At 37.9% G+C, this 17,743-nt stretch overlaps 2 protein-coding genes across 3 annotated transcripts in view; one reads left to right on the top strand and one right to left on the bottom strand.

Annotated features, from left to right (window-relative positions):
- The window catches only part of st8sia1 (ST8 alpha-N-acetyl-neuraminide alpha-2,8-sialyltransferase 1), a 62,563-nt gene that overhangs the window by 24,116 nt on the left and 20,704 nt on the right, over nucleotides 1-17,743 (top strand). The window lies entirely within an intron of this gene.
- LOC123984649 (troponin I, slow skeletal muscle-like) overlaps nucleotides 5,816-17,743 on the bottom strand; it is a 13,004-nt gene continuing 1,076 nt past the window's right edge. Inside the window, exons 1-8 of one of the 2 annotated variants that reach the window (XM_046071638.1) lie at nucleotides 9,469-9,527; nucleotides 8,914-8,938; nucleotides 8,684-8,725; nucleotides 8,189-8,230; nucleotides 7,093-7,224; nucleotides 6,908-6,997; nucleotides 6,378-6,560; nucleotides 5,816-6,231 (exon numbers count right to left, since the gene is read on the bottom strand). In XM_046071638.1, coding sequence (XP_045927594.1) covers nucleotides 6,130-6,231; nucleotides 6,378-6,560; nucleotides 6,908-6,997; nucleotides 7,093-7,224; nucleotides 8,189-8,230; nucleotides 8,684-8,725; nucleotides 8,914-8,916 — 594 coding nt within the window. In that variant the 5' untranslated portion in view covers nucleotides 8,917-8,938; nucleotides 9,469-9,527 and the 3' untranslated portion in view covers nucleotides 5,816-6,129. Of the gene's footprint in view, nucleotides 6,232-6,377; nucleotides 6,561-6,907; nucleotides 6,998-7,092; nucleotides 7,225-8,188; nucleotides 8,231-8,683; nucleotides 8,726-8,913; nucleotides 8,939-9,468; nucleotides 9,528-17,743 lie in introns of those variants that run through there. The other variant, XM_046071639.1, reaches the window with a different exon arrangement.

Below are 17,743 nucleotides of genomic sequence, written 5' to 3'. Positions count from 1 at the left end.
TGCTGCTTGTGAATGTTTCACTGAGATTTACCCCTCACTCTGAATCCAATTAACACTTTTGACTTAGGGGAGCATATTGCTTATTATGTGTGTGTGCGTGTGTTCTTTCTGTTTAAACCCTTGAATCCACCAGTCTAATGCTTTTTATAAAGCTCCTTTTCTGTCATTACCTCCCAAAATAGACTAAAATTTAGAAAAGAAACAGGATTTGCCTCAAGCTGCTTATTTGTCACATCACCACAGAAAGCCATAAACACATGTTGTACAGTAGCTAGTTAGTGCAGAGGTCACAGAAATGGGCTTGTCACAGGTAGGTCTCCAGTTTGCCACCCTAAACTAACAGGAGAATTAATACATTTCTCCCTTGCCTTCTTGAAAAACAATGCATTTGTAGTGGTTATTCCGGTGGTTCTGCAACATGTCTGTAAGGATGTTTACCCCTGACCTCAGACATCCCTAAGGTAAAACTTCAATGTAACTACACTTGAGTATCATCTGCAGGCAATTTTTCTTTTCTTAATGGCCTCATGTTCTTATGTCAGAAAGGGAACCATGATAATTCTGGCTCATTAAAAGGAAAATAACCCTTGATCCATATAAATTTGGACATGTCATGGTGACAGCCTGGGGTGGACTGGGGAAGAAAAATGGGCTGGGAATTTGACTCTGGTCAGCCCATTCTCCAGAAAAAGCATTTGGTGGAGGCTTTGGGTCTTTAGTGACCTTTATACCTGCATTTTTGAGAATTTTATGCAAGAACAGTACATCACAAAATGAGCCATTAAAATACATTTTCAACAATAGAAACACCTAGATTGCTCTCCTCAAGTAAAGTAATCACCTCGGCTGATCCCTTGAATACAATAAATAAATTAAATGGAAGAAGCGGTCTAAGGCCTCTGCTTTTGGCCTTGTGAAAAAATCCATATTTGAAGGGGTACGTCCCGCGACCCTGTAGGCAGGATAAGCGGTTAATGAGGATGGATGGATGGATGAAGGGGTACTGACTTCCTGGCCCTTTGTCAACATGGGGATTACCTTCAGCCTAGATGAGTAATTAGTATTAGGATATTATGTTAGTATACCACTAAAACATAATCAGTAAAATATTAATATTATTAATATTAAACTGTAAAAAACTTTCAGCACCACCTTTGCGTTTCGTCGCATCTGTGATTTTTGAAGCACAAAATAACCAGGCGAGGGATTAGGTCCGCGTTTCAGCCATTTCATTATGTTCTGGTGTGGAGTGTGTGATTGATTGACATTGCCAATCATATTAAAACGGCCCTGCCCCACCCCCATCTGGGCCAGTAACCACACACTATGGGCCAGTCGATCAAGTCACATACCAGTCGATACTGGTACAGTTAAATACTATGTGGTCGGCCTGTTACGTCCCTTTTTTTTTAGTTAAAGAGAGACGACAGCATGACAATCAAAGAAGATACGTCAGTGACAATTAAAGGAGATTTATATACAAAACAAATATCATATACAACATACAACAAAGTTTATTCAAATATGGGTGAGGATTGGACAGGGGTGGTCATGCCACTTACAATGAGGGGGAAACTCCAATAAAAACAACAAAAGGATCAATTATAATTATAATCTACACTTAACCAAAATTTACAGAGGTGGAACCAACCAATAGACCTTGTGTTTCTAGAAAGAAATAAACTATGTGAGTGAAAAATGTACAGGGTACCCCAAAATTGCCTACGTCCAACCTCCTACCATATACCCTACTTTTCTTTCAAGGGCACTCATACACAAATCAGTTGCATGGTCAGAGGATGAGAGAGCGTGAATGTCTTCTTGTTCTTCTTCTTCTCTGAAGTTTTACAGCAGATGGCATCCATGATGTTGCATTACTGCCACCTTCAGTTTTTAATTCGCCCTCAGCGTCCCTAATCGCCCTCAAAAAAACAAATAATCATTTCCTCCCTTCAACACATCCACATTCTAATATACCTTTAACAGTGTTCATTTCCCGCCCTATTTTTTGTAATTGTGTTATTATTGCTTGTCCTTCATGTATAAATTTCCTGCATGTTGTAAAGATATGTTTGAATGTGTCATCCTCCTGGCACTGGCCTGACCAGTTGGAGGTTTTCCCATGATGAAAAGTGTACAGTGAAGGTTGCTGTGTCCAATTCTCAGCCTGCTTACTATCACTTGCTCTTTGCATTTTTGATCCCCTACTTCTTAGCATGTCTGCTCTGTTTTGGATCGAGTGTAAATGTCTCCCATTTTATTGTGTTATCCCAATTCTGTTGATTTACACTTCACCTGTCCCCTCTTATTTTAATATTGACATCAACAGCTCCTTTTCCACTGCTTCTTTTGCCAACTTGTCAGCTTTCTCGTTGCTCAGGACACCAGAATGTGCTTGGACCCACATGAATATGACATTTGTCCCTTGCCAAACTTTTCTAGAGTTGATAAATAATATTTCATAAAGGAAGTCCAGATGTCTTCTGGCTGTATGTCTTAATGCTAATGAGGCTGACACAGAACCGCTACATATTAATATTTCCATAGAGAGCATGAACTCTTCTGGACGGCTTCTTTTATTGTGGGCTTTGCATGACGATTGGTTTGCTTAAGAGCTGCCGGACCAATGAGCAGCACGGCCAGACTGCACAGGTGCAAGCCAACCACTGTGAACAGGATGCATCATAAAATACATGGGGAGGGGGAGAGACAGAAAGCAGGAAGGAAAACACTGCCTGCTTGGCATGTAACAGACCCAACTGTCCAGCAGCCCACCGTGAAAACTCCCAGTACTCCCAATGGCCAGTCCGGTCACCTGTCATAGAGCTCTAACCATGTTTCCCGAGTTCTACCTGAATGTCCAGTGCCCACAGTTTCTAGAAAAGTGCCTTTAATTCAACCTGCCCTGCCTGATTTTCTACATTTGGTTGCTCTTCCCTGTTGCCAAGTACCTGGACTGTGAAGATGTAGTGATATTGGGGAGATTTATTTTCAGTTAAAATTTACAAGAATTATAGGTTTAGTTTCACATGTCGGTTTAAAAGAGTATCACTGCAGTGGCATTTATTTTTCGCTGGGTTTGGAACAGAGTGTATAAAAAAACGAATAGTATTTAAAGAACAATATTCTTACACTTTTGCTTACCACTTTTGCGCCTTTGTGAATCCAATTCTGTCTCTGGTACAGTGTACACTTATTTCTGAAGGACATTTTGACTAGACACATGACTGCTTGCGTACACAACGTTAGCTGCTGCAGGAACTGAGCCTGGCCAGCTCCCACTCATAGGGCAGTCATGTTTAATCACCAGGCCACCCTCTGTTTCTGTCAAATATATTCCAATATTATCCATCCCTCATCCCACCCCACACCCCCCCGAGTCCCTGCAGCTATAAATGCACTGCTCGTGCTGCATGTTGAAGATTAATGACATCAATCACGCTTCCTCATCAGGTGACACACATATACACTGCAAACAAAGTAATCTGCTTCTGTGTTTTCTTTGGAGACTTCACACTCATTTTTCTTTTCCTTTGGATTATTCCATGAGTGAAATGAACTAGCGCTGCTTAGAAACACAGAGGTAATTATTTATTGTCAGGCTCCACTCCGTCCATCAAATATTTTTATATTTTATCCTCCATCGGTGGGTGGGGAGGGTGTTGCAGCTGTTGTGAGCAGAGCAACGGATATAGGACCCAAATGCAGACAAATAGGTAGAGTGGTACGGTTCAGGGATTTATTGCCACAATGAAGACATCTATAGGCTTACAGGTAATGATCCATGTAGGCTGGTTAAGGTTTGAGTAGCAGTAGCTCAAAAGCAAAAACACATGGAATGAAAGAAGGTGATGGGGAAAGGAGATAAAGTCGGAGGGTGTTTGTGGATGGATGGAAAATGGCAATGAAATTGGAATTGGGAAATGTGGCTGGAGAGGAGAGACAGACTGTGACAGAGGGAGTTTCTTTTGTGTTATGTTGTTTAAGTCTGGTTTTAATTTTACTTCTACATCTCAAAATCACAAATCATGGATCCAGGTAGAGCAACGCCCAGGTGTCACCAAAATAGAAAGCACTTGAGCCACACAATCTCCCCTCTATCGAAAATACCTGGATAGTGGATAGTCTTCTAATAACACTTGCTATGTGTTTTTTGCTCTGAAACAGGCAGTAATTGACTCAACTTTCACACTACAAACATCTTCTTTTCATAAAAGAACAAAAACAACAGTCATTCTAAAATGCAAAAGTTACTAGATAAAAAAAGAGAGGACATTTTTTTTTCATTTTTGACAGTTTTGTTGAAATCTAGGCAACTGTACATAAGCCAGAGAATTAAAATGAGAAAGACCAAATTTAAGATAAATCGTTAATACGTGTTCTGGGATTTTACTGAATTCCCAAAACTTAAAACATCCACTTTTCAGTTACCTTCAGTTACAGGTGTACTTTATAACTCCGATTGTAGTCTGCCACCAAGTGGCGCTGACAGTGTGTCACATCCCACAAGCAACACTAACTGTGTTGGTTTAAATTTTCACACAGCGTCATGACCTTTTGCATTTACAGTGTACCGTCATCATGTGCTGTTGACATGAATGAACTCTGGACGGCACATCTGGAACATTCGTTCTAGGTGAAGGTCGCTCTCATCAGTGCCTATTTATAGAAACAGAGTGTGTGTGTGTGTGTGTGTGTGTGTGTGTGTGTGTGTGTGTGTGTGTACCGAGACCTGGGTTGCTTTTCATTATCAACTTGCTAAGCCTGAAGGCAAGGGGCAGACAAGAGGTTATAGATCAGCTTTTATACACACACACACACACACACACACACACACACACACACACAGTTGAGGTCGATGTGAGGACAAACTGAGGAGGGTGTACCTTTTCACCAGCTATTATTTCCAACAATCATCAGACATTGTGATCCTGCCTTCTGTATGAAAGATGTGTATCAGCTGTTTAAACACACACACACACACATTTCCATTACCAGCCCATAAAAGCATACAACACACCAACTGATGTGTACCTCCAAGGATCTTAGGAAGCTATTGTTGGTGTAACTGTCATACTTGAAATTACAATGGCTGGGCGACAACAGTCAGTCAACCCACTGACACACACACAGAAGAAGCACATGCATGCATGCAATGTGTAGGACAATAATGCCAGTGGGTGTTGCTATCCAGCTCAAGTTTTGCTATTAAAGGCTGAGAGTTATGGATGGCACAACATCATGGCTAAAAATAATCATCCCAGGTGTTCCAGAGTCTTAGATTCACCTCCTGTGGTTTATTTCTGTCATCATACTATATATATAACATGTCTAGGAGCAGTAAATATGTTTTTGTTTTTCATCATTTCTGAAATGATTAAAGTAAACAAAACACAATTATGATTATCAAAATACTTGGCAGTTATTATCAGGAAATCCAATTTTCTTTTGAATTTATTAGCTAATTACTTGTTTGTTCAAAATTTCTGAAGCTTTACCTCTTTTATTATAAAGTGTTGTTACAGTCTGGTGAAATAAACTGGTTTTATTACTTACAATTTAAATTTGAGTACACTTTAAACGTTCATTTTCACTTTTAGGGATGTGTCGGCAAGATCTATTTAAACATGCAGTTGAGTTTAGGCAGGTAACGCCTGTTGTGCTCCCTCCCATCTTCCTTTTTTTTTAATCCATGAGGAGTTAAGCTGCTTTCCATCCTCTTACGCACATAAACCAACGGTTGCCAGTAAAATGAAACATGACAAGGTCAAGTACAGATATGGAACATCAAAGACAAAAACAGTGTCTGTTAATTCATATCCTCTTTTAATTGTCGAAAGATGTCATAACAAAACAAAACATTGCTCTTTGGTAATAAAAAAAATGGATCTCTCATCCTACACTTTTCTTTAAGTGCTCTGAATCATTGCATAGAAAATGGCCATCAAGCAAATAGAAGCAAAGCCGATGTATTAAGGGTTATACATGCTTATGACCTTATGCTTAATTCCTACAGCTTTCAACTCACTTAGCCTTCAAATAAGTATTCCATATTTCTATCTAAACTCCCTCATCCCTGCTCTTTAGTTGACCAGCTTTATTCATTTGCAGGACTCGTCACAGAGCGTCTCACTGTCCGGCGCCGCCTGTATCAAACATCTTCTTGCGACCCTCCATGCCTGACATAGCCTCCACGTTCTTACGCCAGTCACTCACTTCACTAGTGAGCACCTGGGGTTGAACAGAAAAACCGGGATTAAAACACATCTCCCTGAAAAGAAATTTCATCTACATGCTTATCTCTCCATAACAACCACATTTCACGCACACTGAAGAACCTTCAGACTGACGAACTAAACGTTTGGGATTCTTTATACCTTGTCCTGTTTGACGTCCTCCTTCTTCACAGACTTGAGGTTGGCTCTGAGGTCCATTGAGCCCTTGTGTTTGGAGCCCAGTAGAGCTCTCATCATCTCATCTGCTGACACCCTCACCTTCCTCAGGGCAGGCTTTTTGAACTTGCCTCCAAGGTCCTGTACCTTTAGCTTCAGCTCATGGATCTAAACGATGTGACAGGAAATTCATGAAACAAACTCAAAACAACTACGGATAAAGTCACTATGAGCTCCTGCTTCTAGGAAGTTCTGACTTTTATGGAGCAAGCCTTTTTTAAAGGTATAAATATGCTGAAGACTGTAGCATTAAATAATTTCAAAGTGATTGAATATGGATATATATTACATGCTGGTTTTGAAGTAAATGTACGGTAGTTCGGGTTGGTAGAAAAGTTCAAGCAAACTTTCAACAAGTCAACAAGTTTTTTTTGTTGTTTTTTTTTTAACATTGACTGAACTGTGCAAGATAAGAAGAATATGTGCTAGGTGTTGGAGGGTGTTCAGAGACTTACATCTTTGTTGTGTTTGCTCACTTTGGATTCACAGTCATATCTCTCCTCATCCACAACATCAATTTTTGAATGAAGCTGTCTGCATAGATTCTGATGAAAAATAGAGTTTTAAACATATAACTCAAACATGCTCATACATTTTCTGCAGTCGAAAAGGCTTTTCTTTAGTGGTTTATGACTCTTACTTGAAGCTCTTCCAGTGGTAATCCAGACAGTTGCAAAGGGGGCAACTTCTCTCCCAGATAGCGCACTTTCTCTTCCTCCCTTTCTTGCCTCTCCCTCTCCAAATCCTCACAGGCTCTTGTGAGGAGAAGCATCTGATTGGACAAAACAGATACCTATCAAAACTGGGCTGGTAAACTGGAGGGAACCCACTTTAGTCGAGTCAAGTACCCAGACTCCAAGTTGCTATTTGGTAAATTTACATTTGGCAAAAGGTGTATTAGTTATAGACATACACAGTATTTAAATGTAAATTTATAGCAGTGATTCCCAACCATGGCTACTTCTGCAGCTGCCTGGTGGTGCCTGGAAAGATTTTGGAGTAGCTCAAAAATAGAAATTACATTTTGATTATATAAAATTCACACATTGAGTCAGCTGTAACACATGACCACTACTTGTTGGGGTTGACAGTGCATGGAAACCAGTCAGCAAGTGAGCTCAGGTCTGTTAATGGAAATGAATAATGAAGATAAATGTTTGGGATAGTTAGCTAAAGTACTGGATAAATGGTTGAAAAGTTAGCTAAAAGCAATGGATAAATGATTGGAATAATTAGCTACAGTAAAAGTAATGGATAAACAGTTTGAATAGAATGTTAAAGTAATTGTGTGTAGTAGTTGTGTTCCATATTGAACTGATAAGCCTTGTTCCATATTTTTGAGAATCAATTCAGTCCATATTGAACTGATAAGCCTTGTTCCATATTTTTGAGAATCAATTCAGTATGAGAGAATTATTGCAGGTTAGACTATTAAGATATTTGTATGTCATGTTATGTTCTATTACAAAAACAGATGGCTTGCATCTCTCTGTGTCTCTCTCAGTCGCTCTCTCACTCATTGACTGTCTCTGCACTTCCCTGTCATTTCCCTTCAGTCTGTGGACTGCTAACGGTGTTCCGTATTTCCATTTTAGGAAATTGGCAATCTTAGCTAAAAGTCATGAATTAATGATTAAAATAGTGCAAAGTAATGGCAAATGGTTTTCCCAGCCTCATCCACTCTGACAGGGTTATGGGGGTACCTCCAACAAAAAAGTTATATCATAAGTACTCACCTTGAGGGAGAGCTTGCGGGAAGCCGAAATCTTCGACTTCGGCTGAGGAAAAAGGTATTTGTTGGTATTATTTCACAAAACAATAGAGTATTTTTGTATTTCAATAATCATTATTAAACAGTTAGTGAGATTATTCAGGTTTGTAAAGAAGTGCATACACAGAGGATGGATACAATTTGATGTACACCTTGCAATATAATTTAAACTGCAGAAAAGTGAGGTTACACACAGTTGTGAGACATGACATGTCCATCAACTGTTCCATACACAGTAAAATATGGAAAGACCTGTGAGTGTGAAACGCGACAACACTTAACTGCAGGCGCATGTGAAAAGATAATGCTTTATTATTAGGATGAAGTCAAGGGGAAAGCTCTCAGTGATGCTGATAACAACTCTGCAAGAGAGCCACTGCCAGATCTTTGCCATGTGCATAGGGACAATGTGTTCTCACTCCATACATGGGGGATTAATACTGGAATATGACTGGCTCACCTTATCCCCTTTGGGATTCATCGCTTTGTGTCTGCTGGGCTCCTGAAACCGCAAACAGGGACAAATGAGGATGAGGAGGTAATAAGCTGTAATAAGGCTTATAAGAGAACATAAAAAGAGTTACCGTTTTATCTATTTAATAAGTCAACAGTTTTCCTGTAATCAAGAGTAATATAATGTATACAAAAGCATACAAATATGAACATGACATTATAATCCAGGAGGATTACCATGAGTTTTCTTACGACACTTCAACTATAATTGCAAAAACAAACCAAAAATGAGAGAAACAGAAGTGTGCATTAGTACAGTTTAGGGGTAATGCATCACAGCAATAAACAACAATGTAATTTGACCTGTCAGGGCACCACATAAAAAACAGTTGTCAACATTCATTTTACAACAGGATTAAAGCGAGGACATAACAAAGACAAATCAACTTTTTTTTGTTTTTGCATGATGGCTAATGACACCTCAACAGATTTGTTAAAAAAAACTCGCTATCTGACAAAACAGACATCACCCTGACAGCAGTAGTCACAAGAAGAAGATTTGGCAAATCAAATCTTCTCATTAAGCTGACATATTTTACAAACTTGCAATAATTAATTACATGTTAATACAAGATAAATAAACATTTTAACCATTTTACCACCGTAAAACTGGTAAAACATTGTCCTGTTGTCTATAACAACAGCTAGCTCAATGATTGACTAAAACTAAATTAAATGTATTAAAATAGCTCCATTCAGACTTTCATCAACATAAAACAATGGTGGTTTTACCGGTGAAGGAGTGTCTTCAGAGATGTAGAGAGAGTCAAACAGCGGCTGCTGAAGACAATGGGCAGCTTTTGATATGAGCAGTGTGACGCATGGACAGCAGATATAATGTCTGGTCCCAAGAATGTGCTGGCACGGGACCAGGCATGAAATATCACCTCCCCTGACACTGCGACAACACCAGTGGAGTGTAATAATAAATCATGAGCATTACTTTAATGGTATTGTCCTAATATTGCTGCGTTTTACACAACAACAGAATAATGTCCCAAAACATGTCCATGATTTCAAATTCTAGCCAACTATTAATGCACATTAATGCATGATGAGTACAATACACACCCAAAGCCCACATGCAAAGCAAAAGCACACAATCATATTCTAAGAATAGGCCAGGCCCATCTGCTATTATAGGTCGCCTTTAACTGTGGCAACATGAATTTAGTAACACTGTCACACACTGTCAAGATCAGATTTAAGGAAATAATTTACTTATATTGTTTATTGTTCAGTTTCTGGGTATTTAGTCAAACATGTCATTCACATGCAGCCATGCTGTGACTGTTAGCTCTTGTCATTATCACTCTGAATTATCCATGTGTAGAGTGACATTTTCAAGGTTATATAACAGGAATCAGCCCCTATGACATTTGATCTATTCTAATCACAGATATTATGATTAAAAAAATACTGGCTGGTGTGATTACAAAGCACCCTAAAACAGATAAAGAAACAGCCCCATTTTTTGCCACGTTGGCTCGGAGTTAATAGGAAAAGAAGTAGGTGGAATAGTAGGTTTAAATAGCCGCCAAAATGAAGAGATACAATTTATTGTCTGAACAATGTCATTAAGAAGATGTTAAACACACATGGAAAAGAGATGCCACACAGTTGTCAGTTCTCTCTTGATCTGTCTCCACTGTTATTGTTACTCCACTGCAATGGCTGATGTTCTGCAGATGTGTCCTGGCAGTGACTAATAAAAAGACACACATTTAAATGAATGTCCTTACGGGAAAGCTGTGCAGAAAGCTCAGGTTTACGTCCTAGAGCTTATTCACTCCCCAGTCAACCACAGTTTGAATAGCTCAAACTAGTGATGATTAATAAGAACCTTTCTCGAAGAACCTGGCTTTCTTTAGGAATATGTTAATTGTGAAATAATTTGTGTTCTACTTTCTCATTTCAATCCAATTCTAAGTATCCAATAGCACACAGTCTTCCAAGACTAAAATAACAGGATTGAAAATATAGAGATTTTACATTGAGCAGAGAAAGAAAAAAAAAAAAATTAAATTGCTATGCAGTTTTATGTTTTGATTTCCTGTATACGGGGTGAAAGCATTCATCATGAGCCTTTTCATAAACATATCTGTCCAAATCATGTGGCATATCAACAATGTGGAAACGTTAGCGCTTTTGTCTCAGATCTGTAAAGGAATTGGGTTTTATAACAAAATGGATACGCAGCAAAGACAAGAAACTTCGACACTCTCACTTTGTGTGACCCAACTGAATTGTTAACCACTTAGTGGCAAGATGTTTGTGTAAGCCAGCCTATGTAACTGTGTTTCTTTGGGGGTATATGCATTTACAAAAAAATATACTTATAAGATAAGTAGATGCATAGATGTGTGCAGGCATATACATGTATTGTTTATATACTCATCCAGGTACCCTTGTAGGCCTTTTTTGACTACACAACTAGTTGAGTTCCTGTCGCCTCTTACCACCTTCCTCCTGATCGGCCTCTTCTCTTTGTCTGATAGCCTTAACTTAAGTCATTAGAATAACATGGCCAGTAAGCTGTGCTGACAATTGTCCTTTGAGTGAAGTGTTCACCTGTTATTTTACACTTTTAACCATGTTTGTCAGTACTTCAGGTCAAAATATTCACGCATCCAGTGAAATATCTCTTCATCAATTTGTTAATTTAAAAGGCCTGTGTTTTCTCTGACCTATTCTCCTCAGCTGATATCTTTGTCCTGTTACATGTGCGTTTTTGCATTTACATCTGCTGTCAACAATTCCTTGGCCTGACTTAATCAAGATCTCAGAGCATGCATGCTAATCTCGGCCTGAGCTCTGACACTTCTTGCAAATCACCTAACCTCTAAGCATCAAGTTTCTCTTCTTTCCACTGGCTTATACTGGAATAAAGCTGATGCAAGTGCTAAGGTGTTTTTGGTAAACCGAGAATTAGCTACAAGGACATCTTCGGGAAGAGCTGCACGAAACAGGAAAAAGCCTTTGCTCTCAGAGAGTTGTGAGGGATTCTCAGAGATTAGAAACCAGAGTGAAAATGAATGAGGAAATTTGTCTGCAACAGGAATAGCATGTTTAAACCTTGTTAAGTGATTTCTTGTGCCTGATTCACTCTGTCTCTGACTTATCTGCGATTTTCACCTTGAATATCTTCTTCATTACATACAAAAATATGAATACATGACCATATATGTAAATTACATACATATATGTATTTAGTTTATTACATTTATTTGTCAGGGACCATGTACAACAGCATTAATCTCACATAAGGAGAGGAGAAGCCTAGCTAATTTCTAAACACTAACACAACTAATGCAATTAATACAAATACAAGTACGTAATAAAGGTTCAAAATATGTTAAATACTTAAATTCAGTCATGGCTCCTAATATACATACAGATATCAGCCATTACACCCTACACTATGCAAAATTTCAAAAAAATCATCATGGTGTCTAATAAAATACAGACACTGTGTCTGTGTGAAATTAATGCAGACAAGACTGATTTATTCAGATCTATTTTTTGACAACATGGGAAAAATACTGAAATACATAAATGTTTTCAAACAGTTTTCTTCTTCTTATGTATGTATTATGTATGTGGCATCAAAATATGGCAACACAGTTATGGGTGTATGTGAAGATAAAATATGTAGATGTGAAATGATAAAATCCTCAAATTGAATAAATGCAGAAAAGCCAAGTCAGAGTTGTTGTTTGTTTAAATTTATGAACACAAATTTCACTTGCTGATGATGCCTAAAGTTGCGATTTTATCAATTTATTTATTTTTGGCTGCTGTCATAAAACCTTCTGCCATCTTGCGGTTTCAATGCCGTGCCAATTTGCCCTTGGGTGATGTCTGAATGTTCATTGAACACACAGCCCAGTTAATGACGATGATAAAATGATGAAATAAAACACACACACACACACACACACACACACACACACACATACGCATGCACACACTCACACACTCACACACACACACACACACACACACACACACACACACAGGAAAAGGATTTTACAACAAGTGATTTTGTATTTTTAATATTCCTTATGTCCCCAAGGCAACTATCTCATAATTGGTGTTTTATACAAACATTTGACAGCATTACAGTTTTCTACAACTGCTTTAGATGTCACACGATTTTTGAAACCTCTCACTCAAAGAGTAAAACCTCATCTCAAATCTCCAAAACCATTAGCTATTTCTCAGCCTTTCACTCAGTTTTAAATAGCATAAAACATTTTTTTTCAAAATACTACACACAGTTCTCTACCTAAGACACAAACATCTAACAGGAAGTGACCTGATTTCCTTTTCAAAACACAACCAATGAAAATGCTACACTTATTCACCAGGTCTCATACCCATTCCTCACATGTGCAAACACTAACTGCTTTACTGATCAATAAACAATCACTGCTTTAGTATACAGTAGACCTATATTTATTGGTCTAATGTATACTACTGTTTTGAACAATAGATGCCAACAATGGACAGAGCAAGGGGAGTAGGAGGGAGAGGCAAGGGACGACAATGACAATGACAATTTTTTTTCATGAGTAAATTGCTGAATGCAGTTTTTTTCAGTCGCACATTTCTAGAATCATCCTCAACATTTGCAAAACTATTTGTATTGGTAAACTATGGCTAAGGTTTAGATAACAATGATTGAAAATGCACAAAGCTGCACTTTTTCTGTATGGCATAGAGTTATACATTGCAGGGGATTGGACAGGATTCACAGTTACACTTTATGCACGGTAATTTCTTGACAGAGCATGTCAATGAGATGCAGAAAAGGAAAAGACAAGACTATTTTACAGCACTGCATAGCATAATGGAAACAAGTACAAAAATAGAAAGGAAACATGTCTATTGGGCACAGATTCTTATTCACATCACAACAGATATCTTCATCAATTTACCGTAGCACACATGCTTTCTGAGTGAAAATTGTTGCCAGTGTTTTGGTTGAATGAGTTTATTTTGAGGCTTGTAAGTGTTTTGGTGGTTTGACTTTTGGAGGTGTGACTAACTGTTTGGCCAAGATACATGTTGGTAATGCAGACTGTGTTTTGAAAAAGTGGCTTCGGTTTTGACCATTGCATCTTAGCAATTGAAATAAACTATAATACAGCAGTGGGGGAACAGGAGCCCAAGAGACAATACCCCAGTGAGTAATGAGAGGCAATAAAAGGAAGAAGACACAGGGGTGGGGGCGACAAATGTTCTGTCATCTTTTTTTTTCAGTGATCCTCAGCAGGTGGGAGAGCTATTTCTGATGCAACCCAACTCCTTCCTGTCTCCACACAAACACATACGCACAAAAATAAAAAAAATAGGGAGGCCTTGGTATCGGGGAAGTGCTTGTAATGCACTTTCTACAGTCGCTGCCTTTCATAAATATGTAGGTGACAGCTCAATGTGTCGCTCCATAGTTCTCCTTATGTGGTTGTAAATCTGAACAATTGGACTCATTTTGAACGCTTCAACATTGGGATGGAAAGAAAGAAAAAGGGATCCAAGATACTACAGCCGAATTATTCTCTAAGGCAGCCTGTTGATGCGTGATCCACGAGGATTTACGTCCATCCTCACCTGCTCTTTGAAGCATTGCTTGTTTTGTTTTCTGCTATATATTCCATCTGAACTCATTATCATGTCCCAGCCAGCTCAGGCATGAGATGCTTAATTCGCAGTTTAATGTACTGTAATATATAATGCAGTAATAGTAGGGGCCATTTTTCTGCACAATGAAGACTTTTACTTTTTATACTTTATACTTTTATACTTCTTTATAATTCAATACAGGACATTTTCTTGTAATATTTTTTAACTTCAGTATCACTACTTTTACTTGAGTAAAAGCTCTGAATACTTCTTCCACCGCTGCTATTTACTCTTCCTCACTTCTGTTTACAATCAGAACATATAGTATCATAGAATTGTAGTATCAATATCTAACGAGATACAGTTGGATTTCTTTTTGCCTGTCTCCTCGCACTTTCTGGATCTTGTACAGATTTCCATAGTGACACCTTAGTTTGGACACAGGGCACAGAGAGCAGCTGACACATGACTGCAGCCAAGTGGGCTACCATGGCATCCCTCTACCCGCTGGTCTAACCTTGACGCTGCCCTCAGAGATTCCCAAGAGGGTGCAGCAGGTGCCCTGAGTACCCAGCAGCCTATATATCTGGACAATTATTTATTAAGTGTCTTCTGTGACATGTGTGATTATCTAGTGTTGACTGTTGGACAACTGTAAAGAGGGGGAAAAAAGTTGAGTTTTCAGGAGAGCATTTAGCTTTCTGCCTTTTGTTTACTTTATATCAATGTATATCTCAGTATATGTAGTTAAATGTGTGTGTGAATGTTTTGTGTACATATATCTTTTATTATAATTGTAATTTTTAGGGTGTACACAAATAAAATGTAATTCTAAGAAACTCTGCAATTCCTTCCATCCAAGAAAATGTTCTCCTTTGAGCAACAATAGAAACAACCTTGAACCCTGAAGCATGCACATATAGCACAAAGAAATTCCAACAAGAGGGCTAGTGGGGCGAAGACAAGTCTATTTAGAAACAATGGAGCTGGATTTTAGTAGGCTATTAAACAGATAAAGATGCACCCAAATAGCCTTGTAGGACATGTCATGTCTAATTTTGTCCTTAACCTAATCCTAAATTTACCCCTAAACCTGACTCCTACAGCTAGTGCATATGATAAGAGTACCTTCCTTTTTCTATATGTATGCTCTCTATGTATACTGTACATTTATTTTTTATATTTAGGGATTTTAAATTGCCTTGTGGTTGCATCTACACTGTACACTATTTTTGAAAATTTAAAACACTGAAGGTACCAACTTCACACACAAAGAGAACATCCAGAAGGGAAAACAAAGATGGAAGTTGATGGAAAATGCCTCCACCCACACGTTATTTTTTAAAATGTATTTATTTATTTTATGGGAAATTAAACCACAACGCAGTCTGACTTTGTCCACATGAGGTGAGCAGAGCTTTGTTTTACACAGCACTGCAGCTACTGCAGGAAAATCTGCACCTAAAATAATTTAATATTTTAGGGAAGAATGTGAGTGTGCTGCTCCATTTTGTAGAGCAGAAATTAATAGGATATGTCTGGTTTAAAATAAGATCCTAAAGTGAATTCAGTTTGGCGTTAGGGTGTGGTACTGTGGCAGACAGCTGCAGCAGGGTCTCAATTGACTTAAATCCTTTATCATTCAGTGCAGACTCGATCCAGCAGGGGGAGACAGCACCCCGCATCACAGGTCTCAGCAGGGAGCCGAGGCTGTCAAGTCAGCGGGGATAAAAACAGGGCTGTAAAGCAGGACTTTCAAAATATTCCCCCCAAAAATAAAATAAAGGAAATATTTATCCAAGAATATATCTGAAATTACAAAACTATGAAAACTATCAGCGAGAAAGTGATAATATCAATCATTCAAAATCTCGACCTCAAAACATTTATAGTTTACTTCTGAACGTTGTTCATTTTAACCCTTTAATGTATTCACTAAGAAAAAAGCAATGGAATTTGTTTTTCTTTGCATTTTTTATTTCCTTGGGGTAATAACAACAACGATCTGTTTTTTAACAGATCCAATAGTTTGTTTGTTTGTTTTAAATATAGTGCTCTAACAAACTGTTGAGACGTAATAGTATGAAAGTACAAAATGCTAGTAATATATTAGTAAACCAATGATGCCTATTTAGTCTAGATATTTACCATATTTACAGTACTTTCAAAACATCTCATAAATGGTGAAAAATCACACTGATCTATTTTTTTAAATATTTGATTTTTTTCAGCAAATATATAATGGAATAACATTTGTGTTGTGTTTATGTGTATATAATATGTGATATCAACAGTGAATTTTGAAAGTTTTTAATTTCATAAAAACTGGACATGTATTATCTTAGTGTTACTACTTTTATCAGTAAATAGCAACTAAACTGTTTGGTCAAGCATGTTTTTAAATGTTAAAAAAATTATACTTAAGAAATTATTTCAGCATATACTGTATAATGGAATAGCATTAATTGTATCATGTTAACAATGAATGATCAGATAGTCGTAGCAGATTTTTATTACATTAGCTCAGCTTCACAACCTTTACCATAAAAGTACATGCAAACTGTTCGGTAGAGCACGTTGTTAGAAAATGATTCAACCCTTATTAGACGTATTTTTGTTTAAGTTACATAATTCTGTTAAGTAAGACCCCTGAAAGTATATGTCAAAAAAATGCTCAGAAAATTCCACCAAGTCCTCATGTCTGTAGTGTCTTTTTTGTTACTAACTTCCTGTAAGGAGGCACACTGAAACTTTTGCATTACATAGATTAAACCGAGTGGTAGAGGTGGCTTAATCAGGTAAAGACATTTTTCAATAAGATACAGTGACTCAAAATGTGCTCTACCAAAATGGTGAAAAAAACGGTGAGGTTGAGGGTTATCTCCATAGCTTACATAGTGGTATTCCCACCTTTAACTTAAAGATCCATCTATGAATTTTAGTTCAGATCAGCATTGTGGAAGACATGATTAAGCATGATGGCTTCAGCTACTGAAAGAAGTGACACAGTTTGAAGGTTTGAGAGTGCCAGATCAGAGACACTGATCAAAGTGTGTTCCTTTAAGCACCATGAGCACAGATTTAGTTCTTTCAGTTTAGTATGCTAACTTGGTGTACACCATATTTAACACATCTCTGATTTACACTTCACACTTTGTGAAATTGATGAACAAACGAACACACACACACACACACACACACGTAGATCTGTGTCTCAGTCTTTACCACGTGTCACTGTACAGTCTGCATTACCAACATGCATCTTGGCCAAACAGTTAATCTCACCTCCAAAGCTCACTCAAACCACCTAAACACTTCTCAAAATAAAGTCATTTGACCAAAACAATGGCAACAGTTACATTGTCACTCATAACACACAAAC

Source organism: Micropterus dolomieu, linkage group LG16 (genome assembly GCF_021292245.1).
Source record: "Micropterus dolomieu isolate WLL.071019.BEF.003 ecotype Adirondacks linkage group LG16, ASM2129224v1, whole genome shotgun sequence".
NCBI classification, from domain to species: domain Eukaryota; kingdom Metazoa; phylum Chordata; class Actinopteri; order Centrarchiformes; family Centrarchidae; genus Micropterus; species Micropterus dolomieu.
The sequence above is the reverse complement of the archived record's forward strand: the minus strand, read 5'-3'. Positions and strand labels throughout refer to the sequence as shown.